Raw genomic sequence first — 25,859 nt, forward strand, 5'->3', positions numbered from 1 at the left:
CAGAATTCGCCAGCCCAAAATAAAACAAATAGCAAAGAAAGGTCAAGTAGACACAGCACAGAGATTGGGTGGGACCCACAGGACTTCCACCCCACTTCCCAGGACTGAACCCACCTCCTTCAGGGGGGTGGAGCTGCGGCGCGGGCGGGGCCAGACACACACGCAAAAGACTTAAAAACCATGAAAAAAGATGGGGACTTTATATTTTTTGTATTACCCTGGATCAAGTTGGAACACATTCTGCTTAGTAAAGAAAGCGTCACAAGAACGGAGAAGCAAGAATCCAATGTACTCCATTCTTTTTTTTTTATAATGTTTAATTTCAGCTTGCTCGTTCATTCTTCTTCGTTTGAAGTACTCTTTTTTTGTTGTTGTTCATTTTCTTTCTTCTAGACGCCCACCACAACGTCTGGCTGTTTTTGATGTTAGTAGACACGGGGTCTTGCTCTGGCTCACTGCTGCCCATTCATACTGGTCTCGAACCTCTCATACTGGTCTCCAACCTCTGAGCGCAGGCAATCCACCCGCCTCGGCCTCCCACAGCGCTGGGACTACAGCGTGAGCCACCACGCCCGGCCCAATGTACTCCGTTCTAATATGAAGGCAGTAGATGACCTAACGTAAAGTTGGGGGTAGGGAAATAAGGGATGGGGAGCAGGGTGGAGGAAGAGAGATGGGGGGTCGTGGTGTATAGCACACCTTTTTGAGGCGAAACACAATTACAAGAGGGACTTTACCTAACAAACGCAATCAGTGTAATCTAAGTCTTTGTACACTCAATGAATCCTACACAATTAAAAAAAAAAAAAAAAAGCCCAGAGTAGGGCTGTGAAGTCGCAAACCTAGACCCACCGTCTGTATCACGTGGGACCCGTCACTTTTCTGCCACCCACACCTGACATAGGTGGGACCGACCCTAGCACTAGAAAACTTACCACCTCATTTAAGACAGATAAAAAGACCTTCCTTTTAAAAGCTTGGGGCAGAGAACAATTTTTCACACCCAATGTTCAAAGGCGTACTCCAAACTAGCATTTTACGTGTCCAGATGTGAGCCCAGAGCTGCGAAAAACCTCCGCAGGTTGAGCCCAGGGCATGCGCAGATTCATTGGCGCGGTGGGCGTGGCTGCCTTCAGGCCCTCCGCCTTCGAGTCTCCCAGTGCCCCGCCCTCCGCCCAGTTCTCGCATGCGCGACTGGGCACCAGAGGCTGGACTGCTACATCCGGGTGTCTGGCGGCCTGTGGCTGTTTTGTTTTACGTGCTGAAACCCGGGGTAAGTGAGGAAGTCCGGTGAGGCGCGACTGCAAGCTCCTGACCGACTTCGCGGGCGGGGCAGAGTGCCCCTGGACGTAAGTGCCAGGCGGGCGGTTAATAAGGACAAGGGAGGAACGGCCTCAGGCTGGCTAGGGCTCGGACCAGGGACTGTCTAACAGTCTCATGCAGACAGGGTCCTAGCTATCACCCTCCGGGAAACCTTGAATTTGGTCTATGCCTCACTGGACACTTCCTGTCACTTCCTCCTGTCCTGTCCGGGGGCGGGAGAGGGCGTCGGCGTCCAGACCCTGCCGGGCTGGGGGACTAGTGGGGAGCAGAGGGCGCCATCCGCTCCTTAGGAGATCCCAGATCTGGTCCCTATACTTTAGAGCTGGACAAACAGATTCCAAGACAGAGTGCAACCCGTCTGGTTCACACACGGAGGGAGGTGGCCAAGTTAGAATTAGTTCCCACATCTATCCAGTCCACTCCCTAGCCCTAAAATTCCCAGAGTCTGGAGGGCGAGGTTTGGACTTGAGCGTGCCAGTAACCATGTAAAGAAAAATGGATTCGGGGCGGGGCCATTGGGATGAACCGAAAGTAGCACATACTGGATTTCTAATCCTCCCAGGGAAAAATAAAATGAGTGAATTTTTAGAAATTGAACTTGTCCCACAGGTATATTAGCACTGGTTATAATCATGATTTTTAATATTTATTTTTTAAAAGGGAACTTAAAAGTTGAGGTCGTTGCTCTTTTTTAGGGTGCCATGTTTTGGGACAACCATAAGCTACTGAGTACCTTAATGGACGTGCTTAGGCACGTTGTCGGAGTTTGGGTGTCTCTTGGGTATTAGCAAGTTATTGGGCTTTTTCATACCCTCAAATAGAGATAATAGGATATCTCTCAGGCCAGATCTGTACAGCTTAGCTTAGATGAATATATTATGTTATTTGTTAAGACAGTTTTGGTTCAACTGTGGTAACATATATATTAGCGAAGTTTTTGTTGTTTGGATTAATAATTGCTTTCTTTTGTCTGGAAACATCTGTTGGAATCAGAGATAGAGATATTGAAATAAAGTGAGTGTTCTTTCCAAAGAAATTACACCAAAATGCAGTCTTGGAGAAGGGAAAATAACGAAGTGAAAGGTGATGTGGGTAGAGAGAGACCTGCTGTGCAGTATTTAATTTCTTAATCTAGGTGTGAAGAAATTCATGTTCTATAATAAAATATGTAAATTTCCTAGAGAAATGTTTTGCATCTGAATCCATACTTTAACTCAGAGCCAAAGTTTATCACTTGTCTATCCACTGTGTTGGTGCTCCTGGAGACTGTAAATACCAAAATCATAAAATAGCTTAGTTCGGAATTAAAATGATGCAAAAGAGTTCTTGCGGATTAATAATCATTGTATACGTGATATTAAATATATCACTTAAGCTAATTTAATACCTACTGGGAAAAAGGCCGTGACAACTTCCAGGAGGTGGTCAATGAGTAGTTAAAATTTTTTCAATATTTGGATACCTACCTTTGTTCTTATTACTTAAATATACCAGAACCATCTTTTAAGGTTAAAAAAAAAAAAAAATCCAAATTTTGTTTTCCAGAGTTATGTGCAAATTCATCAAAAGCTAAATAAAATATTCTGAAGACTATGTAGAGCCAAAATAAAGCATTTGTAATTGCACTTTTATTAAATTATTCCTGAACTATTAATTATTTTCCAGGAACATAAATCAGGTTTGAAGCAAGTAATTGGAAGTACCTTTAGTTGTTTGTTTGTTTTGTTTTTAAGTGACCTGAAAAAAATGTCTGGATTTCTGGAAGGCTTAAGATGCTCAGAGTGCATTGACTGGGGGGAAAAGCGCAATACTATTGCTTCCATTGCTGCTGGTGTTCTAGTAAGTGTCTCTGATCTTTTGGGCCATCATAATTTTGGTACATTTGTGTTTGGGGGGGTTTTGATTTCTATGGGATGTTTTAAAATATGTACAATTTATTTTATCCTTGACCCACTGAACTTAGTAAATGTTGATATTTTGTTTAGGGGGAGTAATTGGTTCCATTTTAAGAGTTGAAATTATAGCTTGATTGATATATTTTAACTGCATGGTAAAAAAGGCATAATCAAATGGCATATTTATATATTTATTCATTATATGGATTATGCCTCCTCTTTGTGAGTATGTTAAGGTACTAGGAAGTGTCTGAGAAGCAGACAGGTTAAAAGCCAGTCAAGAGATATGATTGCATTTCTCCATAATTCAGATAACTTTCTTAATCTCATAAAAAAAAGCCCAGGAAACTCACTAAAATACATTTCAGAGGAGTAATTTACAGAATTACTTACCAAAATTCTTGTTAATATTTCAGATCCCTTGAAGGGTCTGATATTTGTGTTTTATGATCTTATGATGTCATATACTCTCAAGTAAATGTTAAGTCAACAAATAAATTCTATGTGTCTCATCTTCCCCTCACTCTGTTATTTATAATCTCTGAAAAATAATTACCCTGCATTTTGTCCAAAGTAATGGCAATATTTAATAATGTAGAAATGGTATTCTGCTTTTATAAATTATTTTTAATCTTTAAATTTTAAAGATTAAAATTTCTATGAAGAAAATGTATTGAATACACTGAGCTAAGGAGAAAAAAAATAAATGAGTACTCATGCTAGCTAGTAAAAATGTCATTAATAGAGTATGGAGCTGTCTATAACCTGATAAAAATAGTTTGATTAGCCTAAAATCATTTTTAAATAATTGCTAGAAGGTAGTAGTTTCCAGAACTAACTGGATCAGGTTTGGGTGTAGGAATGGAAAAAGGGGTTACTTTCAAAGCCTTCTAAGCTGCTTGTTAAAATTTGGTTAATACCATTTTATAGTAAATATTTGCTCACATGATAAAAAATATTTGTGTGGGGCAGCACCTGTGGCTCAGTCTGTAAGGCGCCAGCCCCATATACCGTGGGTGACGGGGTCAAACCCTGCCCTGGCCAAACTGCAACCAAAAAATAGCCGGGCGTTGTGGCGGGCGCCCGTAGTCCCAGCTACTCGGGAGGCTGAGGCAAGAGAATCGCTTAAGCCCAGGAGTTGGAGGTTGCTGTGAGCTGTGTGATGCCATGGCACTCTACCGAGGGCCATAAAGTGAGACTCTGACTCTACAAAAAAAAAAAAAAAAATTTATGTGGTTGTTGGTTTTTTTTGTTACATATTTGCCTTTGATGATATCCAGAATCAAATGCAATTAGATAAACTGTAATCTGGTATTGAAATTGAATTTCAAATTATACTTGAAACCATCTATAGACTGTACTGTAATTCATCAAAAGCAGAACTGCAGAGCTAATATTCTGTAACACCAAGGTGATAGCTAAAATTTTATCAACAATGATTGTTCCCCATATTAACTTAAATTTTTTTTTTTTTTTTTTTGTAGAGACAGAGTCTCACTTTATGGCCCTCGGTAGAGTACCGTGGCCTCACACAGCTCACAGCAACCTCCAACTCCTGGGCTTAGGCGATTCTCTTGCCTCAGCCTCCCGAGTAGCTGGGACTACAGGCGCCTGCCACAACGCCCGGCTTGAATTTTTAATAATATCTTTCTGGAGGTTTATATCAGCAGCAGGATGCTACTTCTGTCAGTGGAATCTAAGTCACTTTTTTTTTTTGATTAGTCTTGCTTTGTTTAGAGTTATTAAATGTGGGTTCCAAGGACCTTTCAAAGTCCAAGGACAAATTTGAGGGGTCTGGGCTCTCCTTGAATTTGTATGTAAGTCACTTTTTTTTTCTTGCTCCTGCCATGAGATATTGTACTTGTTTTTAGTTCACTGAGTTAGATTGTAGATTTTGTAGGACAGTAGAAAATAATGATTGATGTAGGCGTAGAAAAAAGTTCATTATTATTGCTATCAAATTTAAGAGTACCTAATATTTAATCAGCCATGTGCAAATTATACGCAAGAAGCTGCTAAAACAGGGCAGCGCCTGTGGCTCAGTGAGTAGGGCGCCTGCCCCATATGCCGAGGGTGGCGGGTTCAAGCCCAGCCCCGGCCAAACTGCAACAACAACAACAAAAAAAAAATAGTTGGGCATTGTGGTGGGTGCCTGTAGTCCCAGCTGCTCGGGAGGCTGAGGCAAGAGAATCGCGTAAGCCCAAGAGTTAGAGGTTGCTGTGAGCCGTGTGACGCCAGGGCACTCTACCCAAGGGCGGTACAGTGAGACTCTGTCTCTACAAAAAAAAAAAAAAGAAGCTGCTAAAACAATTGAGAAAAATTTGAAATTTATTAGATGAGCTCTCTTCATTTAGATACCCTGCTTTCTTTTACACAGTAAAACATGAAATTGGTATAATTTCTCATTGGTATCACCTTTGTTTGTTTGTCTTAGTTTTTTACAGGCTGGTGGATTATCATAGATGCAGCTGTTATTTATCCCACTATGGAAGAGTTCAACCACTCATACCATGCCTGTGGTGTTATAGCAACCATAGCCTTCCTAATGTAAGTGTCATTGTTATTGGTTCTGCTTTGCCACAAGATCAAATGGTTTATGTATAGTTGCATAGATTGAATTTTTTTAATGTTATCAAATTAACATATTGGACACGATTTAAAAGTCAAATAGAAGAACTTACACAGAAAAGCAACAGTCTTCTAATCCTCCTTCCACCTCTGCAAACTTCTATCCCCCAGCTTGTCTTTTTATTTCGGTACTGCCAGCATTTATAACTTTGCATTTAGGTCAGAAGCTGTATACTTTGTCTAAAGGATTATTCATTTTTTTCAACAAATCTTTATTAAGCTTTTATATCGCTGGCTGTTCTCTAGGTACAAGAGATATAGTAGTGAAAAAAATTGGGAAAAAATCCAGGCCTTTTTGGAGTTTACACCCTAATGAATGAGGGAGAGAAGTAAAATATATACCATGTTAGATAATAAGCGCAAGGGAGAAAAAATAGAGAAAGGAGATATGAGATGTCAGCAGGAGTTGTAGAAATTTTGAATAGAGTCAAGGAAGGTCCTGCTGAGAATGTGATTTTGAAAAAAGACTTGAGGAAAATGAAGGAGCGGACTGTGGCATATATAAGAGAGGACCATTCCAGGCAGATGGGACAGCAAGTACAAAGGCTGTCTGGCAAGGAGACGGGTGTGACTGGAGTAGTGTAATCAAGAGAAAGCGTGCTGGATGAGGTCAGAGAGGCGGTGGGGAGGGGCAGATGGTATGGGGCCTGGTAAAGCACTAGAAGCTTTCATTGTGAGTGTAATGGAAGCCATTTGGAGGATTTCAAGCGGAGGAATGAAATGACCTGACTTAGATTTTAATAGTATTCCTGCTGAAAAAAAATTTTAAAACCAGTGAACAAAATTTACTGCAAAGCCCAATGGTGTATTCTAGCAGTTTCAATGCTATGACCCCATACTTGTCCAATTTTTCAAATATATTTCAAAAATATTCTTCTTATACTTGGCCAGTTTCTCAAATTCATACTGTATTTTAGTTGGTTTCCTACTTGATCTGTACCTTTCTTATATTTGTTTTTCCTGGTGTTTCTGGCTGCCTGTTGTTGTTACAAAGAACAAATGTTTTCTTTAGGATCCAGCTCATTCTTCAATGCTAGATGGTTACTATGTGGACTATAACAGTCTGGTTCAGTTAGTTGGTTTTCCTGGAGTTTCTAGTTGCCTGTTTTCCTCTTTTCTTGCATTTTCTACCATTATCACATCTTTTAATTTTTCTCAAACTTTCAATTACCTTTTTTAATGATATTATAACCTCTTTTTGTTCTGGATACCTCTGTCCCAGGAGCCCTCATCTATTTCATTATGAATTGATTATTGTGTAAGCTTAATACAAAACTGTCACCATAGGAATTTCTTTCTCTATTTATCAGCCTTGGATCACTTATTTTTTGTTTTTCTTTCTTCATCTTTCATACCCATTTTGCTGGACCCATCTTAGAGGGTCTTTGACTCTAAGAAATAGTGTAGGAAGGTAAACTCTCTTACCCTTGTTTATCTGAAAATGCCTCTGTTCTCTCCTCATGCTTGACTCATAGATTGGTTGGATATAGAATTCTAGATTAAATGTCCTTTTACTTCAAAACTTTGTTTTTTGGTATTCAGCGTTGTTGATGATCATCTGATGCTAATCTGATTTTTATTCCTTGCTGTGCTCATTTCTAAGATTCATGTATTAACTTTGCTCTGGGGGATTTTCTTGGATTATATCTTTGATAATAATACTCTGTGTTTTCTTTCCGTCACTCCTATTGGGTATAGCATTTCTTAGATTGATCCTCTATGTCTTTCATATATTGTCTTAGAATTCCTATCCCTTTGTCTTTTTGTTCCATATTCCGGGAGATCACTTCAACTTTATCTTCCAATCTATTAAATGTTTTCATTTCAGTTCTCATATTTTAACTTCCAAGGACTTTTTCTTGTTTCAAGTGTCTTTTTGTTTTCTTAATATAAGTGCTTCCATTAGCAACTGTCTGTTTCAGCATGCTGCAGGCCTTTTCTCAGATCTAGTGATTGTCTGTTTCAGCATGCTGCTGGCCTTTTCTCAGATCTGGTGATCTTTGGCTGTCCATTCATATTTAAGGAGTCAGTGAGAAGCTGAAGGAAAGCAGTCCTAGGTTGGAGCTCCAATGTAGGATAAGTGGGCAGAGAGCTAATCTTCAGGCTCCAGGCCTCCCAAATACCAGGATTTAAAAGACTTTATACTTGACATCAGTACTCTAACTAGCTACTGTATTCTCAGGTTTGTTTTTTTTTTCAGTTACTTAGGGGAAAAAAATCCTTTTCCCCTGCCTGAAGTTGTCAGGTGTGCTTCAGGTCAGAGGGGGTGGCCAGGCCTATTTTGTAATCAGGTCTTAGTAGAACACAGCCATACCCAGCTGTCACTTCTTGCCTATGGCTGTATACTTGGGGTGTGAGAGAGCGTGTGGGCCCAACTATCTAAAATACTTACTATCTGATCATGGAAAAGTTTGCAGATCCCTGGAGGATAGGAGAAATGAGGAAGGAATTTATGTTCAGCCCCATTTCTCATCTGTGGCCCTCCCATTCCTAGTCTTCAGTGTCTCTGGTTTCTGTCAGAAGGACACCTCTGTAGCTGTAACCATACATAGCTACTGTCCTGACCTCTCCACTGGTGATTAGCTTTCTGTAGATGTGCAACTTGAATTTTAGTTCATTTCTGCAGGCTTTCACTTAATTCGGGTTCAAAATTACATGCATTTTAAGTTCTGCTATCCTTACCTAAGTGTAAACAAAATAACTTGTATTTTCAGACAAAAGCAAGTGGCTCAGACAGGCCGGTGTGACTGTGACTGGGGTGAGCTGCAGTTGTTCATTTGCAGAAGTAAATGTCTGACTTCAGTTGCCACTGATAGCAAAGGGCTATAAAGTCTTTTCCTTTGAAGTTCAGCCAATAAGCAGCTCTTTCTAGTTCTTTCCATTTTGTTGCAGTTTATTTTATTGAAATAATTATACTATTAAAATCTGTTTAGAAAGCTGACACGTGTATGAATTTTAACATTGGTTCAGATTTAAAAGTTTTATTTTGGGGACATTACTCATTTTGCCCTGCTTTTGTCCTCATGTCTTTAAAAAAATTTTTTTTGTTTTTCTTTTGAAGCAGTAGCAGCTCTGAGCATGTGAAGGGAGATGTAGCTACTGTGTCAGAACAAATGTACTATTCAAAAATGTTTTCTGCAAAACTCGTATTCTGCTGGGTTTCTGCTATACATCATAGCAAATTTGACTCTGAGGCTTTTATTAACATTTATTATCTATTTGGCTTCAACTTACATCTTTTCATTATAGTGCCAGAGAATAATCAGCTTGTAACACAGAAGACCTTTTAAACTAAAACAGTTGATTATAATTCAAATGGATAGGAGTCACAGAGAAGCTACTCTTTCATTAATACCTTTTATTTTTTCTTTTATTATAAAGTTATCACTAATTCTATGTATTTGTGGCTGTAAGATGCTAATAAAGTTCTTTGTATTACTCTGTATTTTTTTTTTTTTAACTCTGTATTTCTTAATTTTTTAAATTAGGATATGCCAATCAGTAAAAAAGAAGAGGTTGTTGGGCGGCACCTGTGGCTCAAGGAATAGGGCGCCAGCCCCATATACTGGATATGGCGGGTTCAAACCTGGCCCTGGTCCAAAACAAACTGCAAAAAAAAGGAGAAGAGGTTGTTACCTATAATCTCACCAAACCATAACATTTTGGCACACGTTCTACCAGTTCGTTCTTTGGTTCTCTTTCTCTAATACACATATGTGTATTTTTAAAGTAGTGTTCAACTCTTCTTCCTCTGCTCTCCCTGAAAAATCTAGTCTACAAGCAATTAGGTGGGGTCAGGGATGACAGGCACCCTCAGTAGAAGGACAGAGTATGGTGGCCCCAATCAGCTGCCACTGGTCAAACAGGGTGGGAAGTGTGCATAGAAGGGTAGCCCAGCACAGGCCATCAGATTCCGAGCAGGGTGACAAGGGAATTGTGCAGTGGGGAGTGGGGAAGGGTGTGGGGCAGAGGTAGCTCTAAGTGTGCTGTTGGAATCTGAACAGTGTGAGGCTGTCCAATAGGGAGGGGGGGAAGCGGTGGTGGCAGCAGCTCTGTCCACCAAGAGGTCCTAAGATCTATACCCCCAAAACAAAGATCACGCTTAGCACACAGGTTATAGGGCTTTATGCTGACGAATTTTAAGTGTTTGAGGAAAAGATATTGTTACAATTATATACTGTAAATTTTCTTTTTTTTTTTTTTTTTTTTTGTAGAGACAGAGTCTCACCTTATTGCCCTCGGTAGAGTGCCGTGGCGTCACACAGCTCACAGCAACCTCCAAATCCTTGGGCTTAGGCGATTCTCTTGCCTCAGCCTCCCGAGTAGCTGGGACTACAGGCACCCGCCACAACGCCCGGCTATTTTTTTTTTGTTGCAGTTTGGCCGGGGCTGGGTTTGAACCCGCCACCCTCGGCATATGGGGCCGGCGCCCTACCCGCTGAGCCACAGGCGCCGCCCTATATACTGTAAATTTTCAGTAACTTTGAGAACATATATGAAAATAGTAACATTTGTTTGGAGAGAACAAATAGAGATTGTTCACTCCAAAATATACCTAATAGTGGCGACAGGAGCATGGCATCTGACTATGAAATTTATTGAAGGCTGCTGGTATAAAATATATTTACTTTATGTACAAAAAAAACTTAACACAATATAGAGATTACTGAAAATATTTCAATCATTCTTAAACTTAGATTTACATGAATAAATGAAGATTTTATTATTGTGAAAAAAAAGTATTAGAGCTCATATATTCAACACATTTATAGAGCATGTACTATGTGCCAAATCTTTATATAGAACAAAAATGGAAAACGATGGCCCCTGTCCTCATGAAACTTATATTCTAGCGGTAGACACACGTGTGCACACCTAAATGGGAATATAACATATAAAATTTATGTTTTCTAACTTTAATTTGATATGGTAGGGAGCATTTTCTTATGACATTTAAAATGTTTCATAGGTTACTCCTAAAGAAAGCAATGTAGATTTAAAGCAATCTAAATTTAAATCTTATTTATTTATTAGAGACAGGGGCTCTCTATGTTGTTCAGGCTGGACTTGAACTCTCCTGGGCTCAAGCAGTCCTCCCACATCAGCCTTCCAAGTAGCTGGGACTGTAGGCATGTACCACTGCCCCCTGCTAGGGGCTATCTCAATTTAGTGTGGCACTCTGAAAGTCAGTGAAAGACTTCTTAAATTTAGAACATATATCAGGAATTGAAACAATAAGATTTTGGCTTGGCGCCTGTGGCTCAAGCGGCTAAGGTGCCGGCCAGATACACCTGAGCTGGCGGGTTCAAATTCAGCCAGGCCCTATAAACAACAATGACGGCTGCAACCAAAAAATAGCCAGGCATTATGGTGGGCGCCTGTAGTCCCAGCTACTTGGGAGGTGGAGGCAGGAGACTCGCTTGAGCCCAGGAGTTGGAGGTTGCTGTGAGCTGTGATGCCATGACACTCTACCCAGGGTGACAGCTTGAGGCTCTGTCTCAAAAAAAAAAAAAGAAATAATAAGTTTTTGCAACCTGAATTTCTCTTTGATAACATCATCAGAGCAAAAATTTATTATTTTATTTGACATATTATTTCTATAAACTTTGGACATTAGTGTAAAATTATTATAAAAAATTCATTCCAAAGCCAATTTTAAGTAATTTTAGGATTTTTCTGACGCCCGTTTTCTCTGTCTGCCATTGCAATACATGATTATGTGTTGAGTATGTCTAATAAATAGAAAACCAGATAGAACCCAGCTAAAATAGCTTTTTACCTATTCTAAGCAAGATAAAATTTTGAGAATTTCCTTTTCAGATTTTAATAAGCATCAAGTCACTTGAAAGATTTCTTAAAACTCAGATTTCTGGACCCCTTGCCCAGAGTTTCTGCATCAATAGGTTTGGGATGAGATCAGAGAATTTTCTGTTCAAACAAGTTACCAGGTGATGCTATTTTCTCTTAGTGTCAGGCCCATCACCCTGGTTTAGAATATGTGGTGAAGGGACTCGCTTAAGGTAATACGAACCGCTTACGCAAGACTCATGAGGCCTAACCTTAAATTTGAGGAACTCTAGCTTATTGTTTCTGGTAACTTGATGTCATGGATAGTTTCATCTTGGAGTCTGAGACCCTGATTTCTTGGCTTTATTTTATTCATACAGGATTAATGCAGTATCGAATGGACAAGTCCGAGGTGATAGTTACAGTGAAGGTTGTCTGGGGCAAACAGGTAAATAGGTGCAAACAGCATCTTACTATACATGTTTACATCCTTAAATTGAGGATTATATATGGGAGTCTACTTGTCTAAATCTTTCAGATCAGGGAAAGGATGAACTTGTGTTTAGAGAAGTTACAGGCTCCAAGGCCTAGAGTAAATTTGGTGTTTGGTTAAAGTTAGCTATATAGTACAGAATACACAGATTTAGGTATATAACCCTGTGCAATAATATGTAGATATCAATGTATACAAGATACAGTAGAGAACAGTATATAATAATACATGTGCAAAATAGAATTTGTAGTAATTTAAACTGTATTATAAAAATTATTTTCTTCCCTTTCTTTCCAAGCTTATTTGGTTGAATTAGCATTTTGAAATAGTTTAGAATCATAGAACTGTTATGTTTGGTTTTTTTTTAATTGTGGTAAAATAGCACATAATTTTTTTTTTTTTTTGAAACGGTCTCACTCTGTTGTCCAGGCTAGAGGGCAGTAGTGTCATTATAGCTCACAGCAACCTCAAGCAATTCTCCTGCATCAGTCTTCTAAGTAGCTGGGACTGTAGGTGTGTACCACTATACCCAGCTAGTTTTTCTTTTCTTTTTTTTGAGACAGAGTCTCATTTTGTCACCCTCAGTAGAGTGCAATGGTGTCACAGCTCACAGCAATCTCAAACTCTTGGGTTTGAGTCATTTCTCTTGCATCAGACTCCCAAGTAGCTGGGACTACAGGTGCCCGCCACAATGCCCGGCTATTTTTTTGTTGTAGTTGTCATTGTTGTTTGGCAGGCCTGGGCTAGATTTGAACCCTGCAGCCCCGGTATATGTGGCTGGCACCCTAGCTGCTGAGCTACAGGCGCCGAGCCCCAGCTAGTTTTTCTATTTTTAGTAGAGACAGGATCTCCCTCTTGCTCAGGCTGGTCTCAAGCTTCGTAGCTCAAGTGGTCCTCCTGCCTCAGAGTCCCACAGTGGTAGGATTACAGGTGTGAGCCACCATACCCTGTCAAAATTCTTTTTTTTTTTTTTTTCTTTTTGTAGAGACAGAGTCTCACTGTACTGCCCTCGGTAGAGTGCCGTGGCGTCACACGGCTCACAGCAACCTCCAACTCCTGGGCTTAGGCGATTCTCTTGCCTCAGCCTCCCGAGCAGCTGGGACCACAGGCGCCCGCCTCAACACCTGGCCACTTCTTCTGTTGCAGTTTGGCCGGGGCTGGGCTTGAACCCGCCACCCTCAGCACATGGGGCCGGCGCCCCACTCACTGAGCCACAGGCGCTGCCCCCTGTCAAAATTCTTAACTGTTAAATCTCTTAACCATTTTACATGTACAGTTTGGTATTAAGTACATTCACATGGTTGTGCTACCAATCTCTAGCACTCTTTTCATCTTGCAAAAGTGATTAGAGGCCGGGTGCAATGGCTCATGCCTGTAATCCCAACACTCTGGGAGGCTAAGGTAGGCAGATTGCCTGAGCTAATGAGTTGGAGACCAACCTGAGCTAGAGCGAGACCCCATCTCTTTTTTTTTTTTTTTTTTGTAGAGACAGTCTCACTTTATGGCCCTCGGTAGAGTGCCATGGCATCACACAGCTCACAGCAACCTCCAACTCCTGGGCTTAAGCGATTCTCTTGCCTCAGCCTCCCGAGCAGCTGGGACTACAGGCGCCCGCCACAACGCCCGGCTATTTTTTGGTTGCAGTTTGGCCGGGGCCGGGTTTGAACCCGCCACCCTCGGTATATGGGGCCGGTGCTCTACCGACTGAGCCACAGGCGCCGCCCCGAGACCCCATCTCTTAAAAAAAAAAAATAGCTGGGCATTGTGGTGGGTACCTGTAGTCCCAGCTTCTGGGGAGGCTGAGGCAAAAGAATTGCTTGAGCCCAAGAGTGGGAGCTTGCTGTGAGCTGCGATGCCGTGGCACTGTACCAGGGTTGACAAAGAGAGACCTGTCTCAAAAAAAAAAAAGTGATTAGAATCCTAGAGTTGATGCTTGGGCTCATGTAGCCCTTTCTTTCTCTACTGAGGACTCTTACCTTGGGACTCCGTGGCTGAGGTAGATAGAATACAGGGTATGTAGCCTAACTTCCTGCAGAGTCCAGTTTACGCAGCAGATTTGAGGAGATAGATATTTATTAAGCAATTTAAATGATAGACCTAAATATCACATTCTCACCTCGTGAGCTACGAAGCTCGAGAAGTATAAACCTGGCTCTTGGCGATTTCAAGTGCCTTTTTTTTTTTAAATGAAACCAGAAAACTCATATCCTTGTAAACTCTGAAAGAAAGAATGTTAGTAGTTAGTGTCATAAGAGTAAGCCAATAATAGCTAGAGCTAGGACTAGAATATGGCTGTCATGCCTCTAAATAAAATTTTGTTAGCTAGCACAGCTTTGGGGGGCCAGAGCCGGACATATTTGTATTAATATCACAGATTATTATTTTGGAGCCATTGTATTATGTTTTGGGGGTGAACTCAGAAATTAATGGATATAACTTTGTATTTGTTCTGCTTTATTGAGTTAAGTAGTGTTTTTATTAAAATGTATCTGTGCTCCAGCCTGAGCAAAGTGAGACCCTGTCTCTACTAAAAATAGAAAAAAAAACTAGCCGGGTGTTGTGGTGGGCACCTCTTGTCTTAGGTACTTAGGAGGTTGAGACAAGAGGATCGCTTGAGCCCAGAAGTTTGAGGTTGCTGTGAGCTATGATGCCACAGAACTCTACCCAGGGCAACTGAGTGAGACTCTGTCTCAAAAAAACCAAAAAAACTGTATTTGTGCTAAGTAAAGTGACCTGATCCCAGAATTCATTTTAGGTAATCTAATGACTCCATTTATTACTTATAGCAAATATTCATGAGTATATAATATTAACATGATTTAAAAGTTGGTTGTCCTCCTCTGTTAATATAATTTTTTTTTTGTTTTTGAGATAGGGTCTAACTCTGTTGTCCCAGACTAGAGTGGTGTGGCCTTGTAGCTCATAGCAACCTCAAACTCCTAGGCTCAAGCTATCTTCTTGCCTCAGCCTCCTGAATAGCTGGGACTACAGGCATGCACCACCTCACCCAACTAATTTTCCTCTTTTTAGTAGAGACAGGGTTTCACTCTTGCTCAGACTGGTCTCAAACTCCTGAGCTCAAGCAATTCACTTACTTGCCTTGGCCTCCCAGAGTGCTAGGATTACAGGCGTGAGCCATGGCACCCAACCATGTTGAAATAATTTTAATGCCACTTTTCCTAAGTGTCAGTGCAGTGAATTTGAATTTTCTTTGCTTCCTGACCTCCCCGGAAGTGAAATATGGTAGCTTTGAGATTCATATATCACTGAATATGATTTTTTTTTTTTTTTTGTAGAGAGTGAGTCTCACTTTACCGCCCTCGGTAGAGTGCCATGACATTACAGGACTCAAAGCAACCTCTAGCTCTTGGGCTTACGCGATTCTCTTGCCTCAGCCTCCCAAGCAGCTGGGACCACAGGTGCCTGCCACAACGCCTGGCTATTTTTTGGTTGCAGTTTGGCCGGGGCCGGATTTGAACCCCCCACCCTCGGCACATGGGGCCGGCGCCCTACTCACTGAGCCACAGGTGCTGCCCAGAATATGAATTTTTTTTAAGTATATGTGTGTTGTTTGAAAGTGTACTTTGGAGGACTTTAAACTTTGTAGGACAATTTATAAAAATACAGAGGGTGGGGCGGCGCCTGTGGCTCAGTCGGTAAGGCGCCGGCCCCATATACTGAGGGTGGCGGGTTCAAACCCGGCCCCAGCCAAATAGCTGGGCATTGTGGCGGGCGCCTGTAGTCCCAGCTACACGGGAGGCTGGGGCAAGAGAATCGCTTAAGCCCAGGAGTTGGAGGTTGCTGTGAGCTGTGTGAGGCCACGGCACTCTACTGAGGGCCATAAAGTGAGACTCTGTCTCTACAAAAAACAAAAAAAAAAAAAATACAAAGGGTGCCAAAAAAATGTATACACATTTTAAGAAAGGAAAAAAATTGTATTAAAATTCTGGCTCAGTGCCCATAGCTCAGTGAGTAGGGTGCCGGCCACATACACCGAGGCTGGCAGGTTCGAGCCCGGCCCGGGCCTACTAAGCAACGATGACAACTGCAACCAAAAATAGCCAGGCATTATGGCGGGCACCTATAGTCCCAGCTATTTGGGAGGCTGAGGCAAGAGAATCACTAAAGCCCAAGAGTTTGAGGTTGCTGTGAGTTGTGACGCCAGGGCACTTCATTGAGGGCAACATACTGACACTTTGTCTCAAAAAAAAAAACTTGTAATACTCAAGTCACACTTGACTTCTACTACAATTTTTTGCTTTCCTAAAATGTGTATGCATTTCAGGAGCTACCTCTGAATCTGGAGAATGAGCCACTAAATATGGAGAAGCGTTTTATGAGTTGTTTTATAGGAAGGTTGAGTAAAGTTTTTCTCAGTGTAGGTAGTTAGGGAAAGTGAATATATGCACTTAGAGTATGCAGACCAATAAATAATAATTTTTTTAAAAAGGAATATGTAGACTAACCCAGAAGAAAAAGGCCAATATCCGCACTGATGAAAGATACTGTGTATTTTTTGTTTGTTTGTTTGTTTGGACTTTTATTTTCTTTTTAAAAGGTTCTGACTGGGCCATGTGAGAAACAATTCTGTTAAAATGTTACTTCTTTTAAGGCGCTCGCATTTGGCTGTTCATTGGTTTCATGTTGGCCTTTGGATCTCTGATTGCGTCTATGTGGATTCTCTTCGGAGGTTATGTTGCTAAAGGTAAGAGAAAACCCAAGTTATAATTTCCTTCAATGGAATACTGGAATTTTGCATTAACAATTGGTTATTATAGAGTGAAGCTTTTTCCATGTGGTGGGGCCAACTACTAGCAGTGCGTTTATACCTAAGGACTCCCCTTCTCTATCTGTGTTTGGTTTGGTTTTGTATGTTTAGAGTATTCATTTCTTCAGTATTTATCCTACTAATCTAGAACCTGGAAGGGATTAGACACAACTCCAAACCCTGTTTTTCTTTGGCTTCCAAAACTCTCAGAAGCAGAATATATATGTTCTTTAGCTAGTTAGTAAGTTTTGACTGCCAGAATACTATTCATGCAAAGCTCTAACATCCCAGAATTGGAATTTATTCATTTAAACCTCTCTGATTATATGATGTCCTCTCCATTTACCTAGAAAAGTAAGTTTACATTTAATACACATCTGCTATATAAGGCCAGTTTGAGACAAGCCCTGGTAAAGGTTAGGTTCCTGGCTGAATTTTACGTTAAAGGACCTCAGAAAAATATGAAACTCATTTAATGTTCCTGATAAACTCACTATGCCTGTCATAGTAAAAATGCAATATTAGTGTTTTGCAAAAACTTGATCAAGGTAGATCTAATTTAGCTCATATTTCATTACTACTACTTGGAATAAAATTCACTTTTGGAGTAAAATCATGAGTTTTCTAAATTGCTATTAAAATTGTTTAAATCTTATAGATAAGAACAATAGGCATTTTCAAATATTTTTGTTTAGATAATTTATTATTAAAACCATGTTATCAGTGGCACCTGTGGCTCCGAGAGTAGGGCGCTGGGCCCATATACTGAGGATGGCGGTTTTGAACCCGGCCCTGACCAAACTGCAACAACAAAAAAAATAGCCAGGCGTTGTGGTGAGCACCTGTAGGCCCAGCTACTCGAGAGGCTGAGGCAAGAGAATCGCCTAAGCCCAAGAGCTGGAGGTTGTCGTGAGTTGTGACGCCACAGCACTCTGCGGAGGGCGACAAAGTGAGACTCTGTCTCTATAAAAAAAAAAAAAAAGTTACCTTAAATGTAGAAGAGAAAGAAAAGAAAAAGAAACAACAATAATCCTAGCACTCTTAACTATTTTGGTATATTTCCTTTTGGTTTCTTATGTTGTTCATTTAGTTATTATAATATAAATATAATGTTGGTCCCTGCTTTTTGCATTTAACATGATATCACGCCATACTGTTGCTGCTACAAAATCTTTGTCAACATATTTAAAAAGAGAAAAAATTACTTTTTGTATCGTGAATTGCATAATACTTATTCATTATAGAGAACTTGGAATATAAAAGAATTCAAAGAAGAAAATAAAATTACCAATAATACTTTTCCAGATACAACTGTTAATACAGAGACCTTTTGTTATTTTCCTAAAGGCTCCTGGAGAGACATTATGCTTTGAGAATTATTAAAAACAGATCTGTAATTTTATAAAGTTTCCTTTATAACATTTTTATGAGCCATTCTAGTGGTAATGGTTATTTAATGTGGATTGATAGTGAAGGCTTATAGAAATCATCTGTTATGTTAATCAGATTAATTTAGAGCTATTCTAAGATGAAAAAAGTTGACAGTTGATCTGTTCATCTGGCCCCCGTTTGTTGCTTAATGAGCAATCATTGACAGCTCCAATAGGAGAAATTTATGAGAATTTCACCTTCAATTCTAGAGACAATCAGAACAAAATGTTCCTCTGGCCGTCTTTCCCATCCAAGTTAATGGTTACTTTGTCCTTCCAGGTATGTAGGCCAAAAGCCCTGGATGGTTAAGGCCTTTCAAAGATGACACTTCCCTTCCTCTCACACCCACATCTAATCTGCCCCAGATCCTGTTGACTGTGCTGTAAAATCTCTCCTCAATCTCAGTGCTTTTTACCGTCTCTATTGTTCCCACCCTGGTTCAATCCATCACAGTCTCTTGGCTGATTTCCTGGAAGGGCCTCCTAGGTGATTTCTCTGTTCCTTCTCTTGCCCCCTTTAATCTCCTCTCAGCACAGCAGCCAAAGGGATCCTATTAAAATATGTCAACTCATGTCACTTTCCTGCTCAAAAGCCTCCTATAGCTTCTCATCTCATTCAAAACTCAGAGTCCTCACTTAGACTTGCTGTGGGATCTTCACTGCCTAGCCACTCCTCTTCTCTGATCTGTGTCCTGCTTTCCATCTTTGCCTATAGGCCCTTCCTGTAACACACCAGCTCTTCCCTTGCTGTGCTGCTTCTGTGTAGCTCCTGCGCTCAACTTCTTTACCTCCTTACTCCACTGCCGACTTCTGGGTTGCAGTTCGGCCGGGGCCGGGTTTGAACCCGCCACCCTCGGTATATGGGGCCAGCACCTTACCAACTGAGCCACAGGCGCCGCCCTCACTGCCGACTTCTCATGATGTCTCCTGGCCACCTGTGCCAAACGTCATCATTCACTATGCTTCTTATACCTTTCCTGCTTTATTTTCTCTCCTTGTCAGTTCGGCATATTGGCCATCTCCATGAGGGCAAAAAAATTTGCCTGTTTTGTTTATGGCTGTATCCTCAGATAGTAAACAGGACCAGCACATGGCATGCCCTCAGTTAATATTTGTAAAGAGAATGAAAGGCGCTATCATTTGCTAAAGCAGTGCTAGACTCTGGCATATGTGTTATGGCATTTAGTACTCAAAACCAACCATAATTATCAGAAAAATCAATTACGCTAGGTAGGAAAACTGATATTATCAGTATATCTGAAACTAAATGTTTTGAGATAATAAACTTCTAAATGCTATAATTATTTACAGAAAAACCCATAGTGTACCCAGGAATTGCTGTATTTTTCCAGAATGCCTTCATCTTTTTTGGGTAAGTATATTTTGCATTATTCATATCTTTTTTTTTAAACCATGGCTGCTTTTATGTCGCTTACTATATTTAGTTGCTTAATTTACCCCTGTCCAAAGCCCCTCCTCTATGTTATTTTCATAAAAAATGAATAATGAGGTTGAGAAGGATATTTTTGATACATGGATTGGTTTGCCGCCAACCTTGGGAGCACACATTAATTTTTAAGATTGCTACCGCACCCCCTTTAATGAGTAACCATGATTCACAGAGATTTAGTTACATAACACTGACAATGTTTATTTTAAATCTAGATCTCTCACAGTTCTTTTAATGAAAGCCTGCCTAAAGCCATTTCTCCTTAAATTTTGGTTTCTGGTCTATTTTATAGTTCTTCTATCTTTGGTGCCTTAAGAATTGCTGACTGAGTTTTAAGGTGGAGGAAAAGCCCTAACATTTTTTATCCTGCTGATGCAATTACAAATGAAAAGATTACTAAACTCCCTAAAAGCCGTCATGCTTTTCCTAATAATCTTTTCTGATGTTCATTCTTTCCTAGAAACTTAGGGTCTCCCTTCCTTCTATTCCTGCTGTTCCCCAACTGAAAAAACAAAAAAAAGGAAAGGAAAAAAAACCCCACAAAACAGTTGTCTTTTGCATCAGGAGTTCCTAACCTTCTGTAGGTAGGCTTCTGAAAATGAGGAATCACCAGACATTTTCATGTGCAAGAAATAGGTTTTTCTGCTTGTTTCTGGGAAGAGATAGGCTGTGACTTTCATCAGATTTTTCAGAGAAATTCCTAATCCAAACTGCTATATATCGTAGGACTTCTTCTCTCTCCCTGCCCACTCACTTCCAAAAAAGAAACAAAAAGCCCTGTATCTACTTGAATTATTCTTTTTTCTTTTCTTTTTTTTTTTTTTTAAGATGGTCTCTCTGTCTCCCAAGCTGTGGCCTCATCGTAGCTCACTGCAACCTTAAACTCCTGGGCGTAAGGGATCCTCCTACCTCAGTTTCTAGAGTAGCTGGGACTACAGATGCGTGGCACCATGCCTGGATAATTTTTCTATTTTTTGTAGAGACAGGGTCTCACTCCTGCTCAGGCTAGTCTTGAACTCCTGGTCTCAAGCAATCTTCCCACTTCCGAAAGTGCTAAGATTGCAGACATGAGCCACTGCACGCAGCCCACTCTTAAAATCCTAATAGTTGCCCTTCTATAATTGTCAGCAGTTTATTCACACCTGGTCCATTCAATCACTGAGCATTTTTGCAATTTTATAAAATAAGTTTGGAAATAAGAAAAATGTAAACTTAGATGTGGCAAGATGTACAGCCTCTTTGGGTTATACCTTGTGTCTTGAAACTTGTGGAGAAACCTCAAACTGTTATAAAAGAAAAAGTTGAAGTAATTGACTTTGTGCAGAAAATAATGACCAAAGTTTATTGAGCAGTTGCTGCGTATGAGGCATTATTCTTAGTGTTTCATGGTACATTTTAGTCCCTCTAACAACTCTTTGAAGGTGGCTCCATTATTATCCCCGTTTTATATGTAAGGAAACAGGCACGGAGAAGTTAGGTAACTTACTTGAAACCATGCAGCCAGAATTCATTCCAAGATTGACTTCCAAGTTGAGGTCTAGGCCAGCTGTGGTGGCTCACACCTATTAACCTGTTATCCTAGCACTCTGAGAGGCAGAGGTGGAAGGATCACTTGAGCTTAGGAGTTCAAGGCCAACCTGAGCAAGAGCGAGACCTTGTCTCTACTAAAAATAGAAAAATTAGTCGAGTGTTATGGTGGCCACCTATAATCCTAGCTACTAGGGAGGCTGAGGCAGGAGAATCACTTGAGCCTAAGAGTTTAAGGTTGCTGTGAGCTATGATGGTGCCACAGGACTGTACCCAGGGCCACAGAGTAAGATGCTGACCCACCCACTCCCACCCCCCAAAAAAAGAAAGAAAAGTTGAGGTTCTAGCTACTATGATGATGAAAGTTAAAATTTGGGATGAATTCAGTTGACAGTTTTTCCTTCCGCCTAGTCTTCAAACAGTTGCTAAATACTAACTTCTGTTTGCTCCCTCACCTGCCTTTTTTCTGAGACAGATACTTGGTCTGTTGCCAGGGCTGGAGTACAGTGGCATAATCATATCTCACTGCAGCCTCAAACTCTTGGGCTCAAACAATCCTCCTGCCTCAGTCTCCCCAGTGTGTGGGACTACTGACCTGGGCCATGAGGCCCAGCTATTTTCTCTTCTCTTGTCTTTCTCTTCTCTTTTTCTTCTCTTCTCTTTTCTATTTTTTGAAACGAGATTTCACTCTTATTCAGACTCTTAAAGTCTTGACCTCAGACAATTCTCCCGCCTTGGCCTCTCAAAGTGCTAGGGTTACAGGCATAAGCCACTGTGCCTGGCTGTCCCCCACAGCCCCCTTTTAAAAATAAGACTGCACTTAAAAATTACAAAATGAGTAAACCTCCCCCAAATTACAATACAAAATTTGAGCATATGTTATTTTGTAGGGTAGTGTAGCATGTGTAGGGAGAGTACTGATATTTAATATTTCTTTTTCTTTCAAGTTGCAGTGCTGAGGCTTGAGCATCTTATAAAAGAAGGACCAGGCATTCTCAGCTCCAGTACTTGCACAGAGTTAGAGATGCTGTAAGGGTTTAGTACCCCACAAGTGCAGCCAAAGGAAAATAGTGTCACCAGGGCAGAGGCAGGGGTAAGAGAAGCTTCAGGATGCAGTGGTGGGCAGAGGATTTACTGAGAACTGGACAGTAAAGGGCAAATTATTGCCTACTCTGGCAGAGATAAGGGATAAACTAAGTTCCACTTTGAGATGCTGCTTTTGGCAGAGAAGGTAATGTGTTACAGCAGAGAGGAATAGAGGATTGAGAGAGGAAAATCTGTGGGACAATTTCTCTCTCTTCCAATGAAAAAGAGAATAATAAGTATGTACAGTAGTTACCACATTTCACAAAATCTTAGAAACTCATCACTGACTTGCCATTATACCCCAGTAGTTATAATAAACTGCTTTTATCTGCAACAAGTTTGGTTAATTTCTCATTTGTTACTGTTACACCTATTAAATCTAAAAAGTTAGGTTTTATGAAAATTATGATCTTGAAAAAATCTTATATATATATATATATATATTTTTTTTTTTTTTGGCTGGGGCTAGGTTTGAACCTGCCACTTCCGGCATATGGGACCGGCGCCCTACTCCTTGAGCCACAGGTGCCGCCCTGAAAAAATCTTATATTGACTAAAATAACTGAAATTAAATTTAACTAATGGATACTGTTATCAGAATAGTTGTAGCAGATTGCCTACCATTCTGATTTATAGCAGAGTAGTATTCAGTAAAAGCTTAGAAATTACTATTTCAGAAACCAGGATAGACAGATGTCCGTACCAAAGGTGACCATCTGAGAGTGTGGGAGGGATTGGCTCTCGCCCAGGAACCTCTTCAGATGACAGTTCAAATCTGCTGCCTAGGGTTGTGAAGTTACTGTGTCTCTCTGATGAAGCTATCTGAAGAGTAGAGGCTTCTAATAATCAACTTCAGTTTTTCTTTGCTATAGCTGTGAGTCTGACATTAACTAGAAGAGCAGAGATCAAATCACCACTTGGAGGTTTATCAAATCCTTTATTAGGAGAAATCAATATACTTCTAAGAGAGGGTACAGATTACTTCCTGGTTGCCTTTTTGTTTTCATTTTTAAAAAAACACTGAAGTATTTACCTTCATAAAGGCCTTATGAAACCATTTTAAGTTGATCATGTTAACTGTGGATTTGAGTATGCACTGGTAATTGGAAAACAGACAACAAAATAAAGAATAGCTTATGTCACTGCAGTATCTGTCTTCGGTTTCTCCTTCACACTCACCCGACATCTAAGCCCTGTTGAATCTGTGAATGGTCTGAAGCCTCTTTTTTCCATTTCTGTTATTTATCATCCATTGCCTGAGCAGTTCTCATCCCTAACTGATTCCTCCTTCTGCCTCAGGGCTCATCCTTTTTTTTTTTGAAACAGGGTGTTGCTCTGTCACCCTGGCTTGAGTGCGGTGGTGCGATCATAGTTTACTGCAGCCTCCAGGTCTGGGCTCAAGCAATTCTCCTTACTCAGCCGCTTAAGTAACTGGGCCTAGAGACAACGTGCCACCATGCCTGCCTAATATTTTTATTTTTGTTTTTGTAGAGATGGTGACAGGGTCTTGCTGTGTTGCCCAGGCTGGTCTCAAACATCTGCCCTCAAGCAATTCTCCTACCTCAGCCTCCCAAAATGCTGGGATTATAGGCATCACCCACTATTCCTGGTCCTCATCCTGTTTCTGATTCAGTTATCCTCTCTCAGTTTTCCTTGTGAAACAAAGCATTGATCTATTCTGTCCCATCTTCAAATTTTTCAGAACTCTGAACTGTTCACAGAGATTAAAACAAGTGGCTATTCACCCAAACTGTACCCACAGTTCTGTTTTATTTAGCCTGTACAGTATTTCTATTTTATTAAGCCAACATTTAAAAAGAGATTTGATGTAAACATATGAATTTTGGCTTTTCTTGACAAAACTGGAGGATCAGCAGGAGGTGAAGAGGGATTGCGTCTCTGTAAGGCCCCATTTCATCCATTGCCTGGGACTGAGTGCCGGCTGCCCCTGGACAGAGCCTGTAGGCTCTTAACTCACTGAGGCACCTGTGGGTGATTTGCCACCCTGTGCCATGGCCTCTCAAATCCTGGCTGCGCCCATTGCCTGTCCTCCTGTCTGGAACTGTAATGGACTCTTCCCTGTTGTACTACAACTCAGATGTCTTCTTTAGGCGTATTATTGCCCTCTTAAGTTGAAGCCTTGAGGACAACTATACATACTCCCTCACCTAAATTTGACTGTAACCTCTAGGAGGGTGTGTTTCTTTTTTTCTTTTTTTGCATTTTTTGGCTGGGGCTGCGTTTGAACCCACCACCTCCGGCATATGGGGCTAGCGCCTTACTCCGTTGAGCCACAGGCATCACCCCGAGGGTGTGTTTCTTGACATAACCAATCTTGTGGGCTTTCCCTAGAGCCCCATGGTTTTTTATTCCTCTTTCCCCTTTGATATACTGTTCCCACTCTCTGAAAAACCTTCCTTCATCTTCCCAGTAGCTCTTGTTCCTGCCAATTTCTCATTTAAACTCCTATCTGTCCATCAAAACCGATCTCAGATATTACCACCTCTGTAATTCCTTTTCTAACGCATTCAGGCAGAATGGATTCTGTGTTTCTGTGCTCCCTTAACACTTGCTATATATGCCTCATCCACCCCCCACCATACTTAAAGTACATTAAGTTATCAAGAATGTGAGCAATTTGAGGAAAAGGGTTATTTATAGCCTTGTTACCCAACCCGTCAGGACATGCAAAGAAAGATTTGTTGAATGAATTTGATAAAAATCAGACATACAATGGTTACTTGCTAAACATTGGTTAACTTTGTAAAAATCAGTTACATGTGTCTTCAGTACTTACAAGTTAAGGTTGTGGGAAAGATGGCAGCAAATACCACAGTTGAGCACGATGGAAGAATCCACTACTTGAGAGTGATCATGCTGTGACCCACAATACCTTACAATGTTTTGATACATTCTGTATCAGATTTTTTATATAATTCATCAATTAGTTCTTTGTTGCTCATTTCCCACCATTCCCAAAATCTCACATACTCTTTCTTTTCCCCAATTCAGGTATTCACATACTATTTCTTATTTTATTCACAGAGGACTGGTTTTTAAGTTTGGCCGCACTGAAGACTTATGGCAGTGAAAACATCTGAGGTCCGACAGCACAGCAGCCCTGCATGGGTTTTTGTTTTTTTTACTGCTCACTCCCAATTTTTTGTAATGCCATTTTCTAAATCTATTTCTGAGTGTAGTCTCAGCTTAAAGTTGTGTAAGACTAAAATCATGAGAACTCCCTATTTACACAGCAAGTCTATTGTGGTATACACTTTACTAACTTATAAAATGTAAAAGGAAACTATTTCACAGAGTAATTTTGTCAAGTTTTATCATGGTATAATTTGTAAAAAATAAAAATAAAAAATTACAAAAGACATTATGAATTCATCAATATGAGTGTTCCTCACACCTGATGTCTAAAACCACAAGGAAAGTGCTCTGACGATTTAACATGTTTGTGGCCTTT

The 25,859-nt window shown here is 40.5% G+C and overlaps 1 protein-coding gene across 3 annotated transcripts; it reads left to right on the plus strand.

The window, feature by feature from the left end:
• Positions 1 to 1,202: 1,202 nt before the first annotated feature.
• TMEM50A (transmembrane protein 50A) lies at positions 1,203 to 25,767 on the plus strand. 3 transcript variants are annotated; one of them, XR_008376897.1, is made up of 8 exons: positions 1,208 to 1,349; positions 3,057 to 3,162; positions 5,653 to 5,765; positions 12,014 to 12,081; positions 16,739 to 16,831; positions 18,535 to 18,604; positions 19,636 to 19,696; positions 25,433 to 25,490. XR_008376897.1 is itself a non-coding variant. In XM_053576269.1 (7 exons), exons 2-7 carry the CDS (start codon positions 3,070 to 3,072, stop codon positions 25,476 to 25,478), a joined length of 474 nt encoding a protein of 157 aa, XP_053432244.1. In that variant the 5' UTR covers positions 1,203 to 1,349; positions 3,057 to 3,069; the 3' UTR covers positions 25,479 to 25,767. The 3 variants fall into 3 exon arrangements, 2 of the variants coding, with proteins under 2 accessions (XP_053432244.1, XP_053432245.1); XM_053576269.1 differs by lacking the exon at positions 18,535 to 18,604 and having other exon boundaries at positions 1,203 to 1,349; positions 25,433 to 25,767; XM_053576270.1 differs by lacking the exon at positions 18,535 to 18,604 and having other exon boundaries at positions 1,208 to 1,273; positions 25,433 to 25,767.
• Positions 25,768 to 25,859: the final 92 nt, after the last annotated feature.

Source organism: Nycticebus coucang, chromosome 22 (genome assembly GCF_027406575.1).
Source record: "Nycticebus coucang isolate mNycCou1 chromosome 22, mNycCou1.pri, whole genome shotgun sequence".
NCBI lineage: Eukaryota > Metazoa > Chordata > Mammalia > Primates > Lorisidae > Nycticebus > Nycticebus coucang.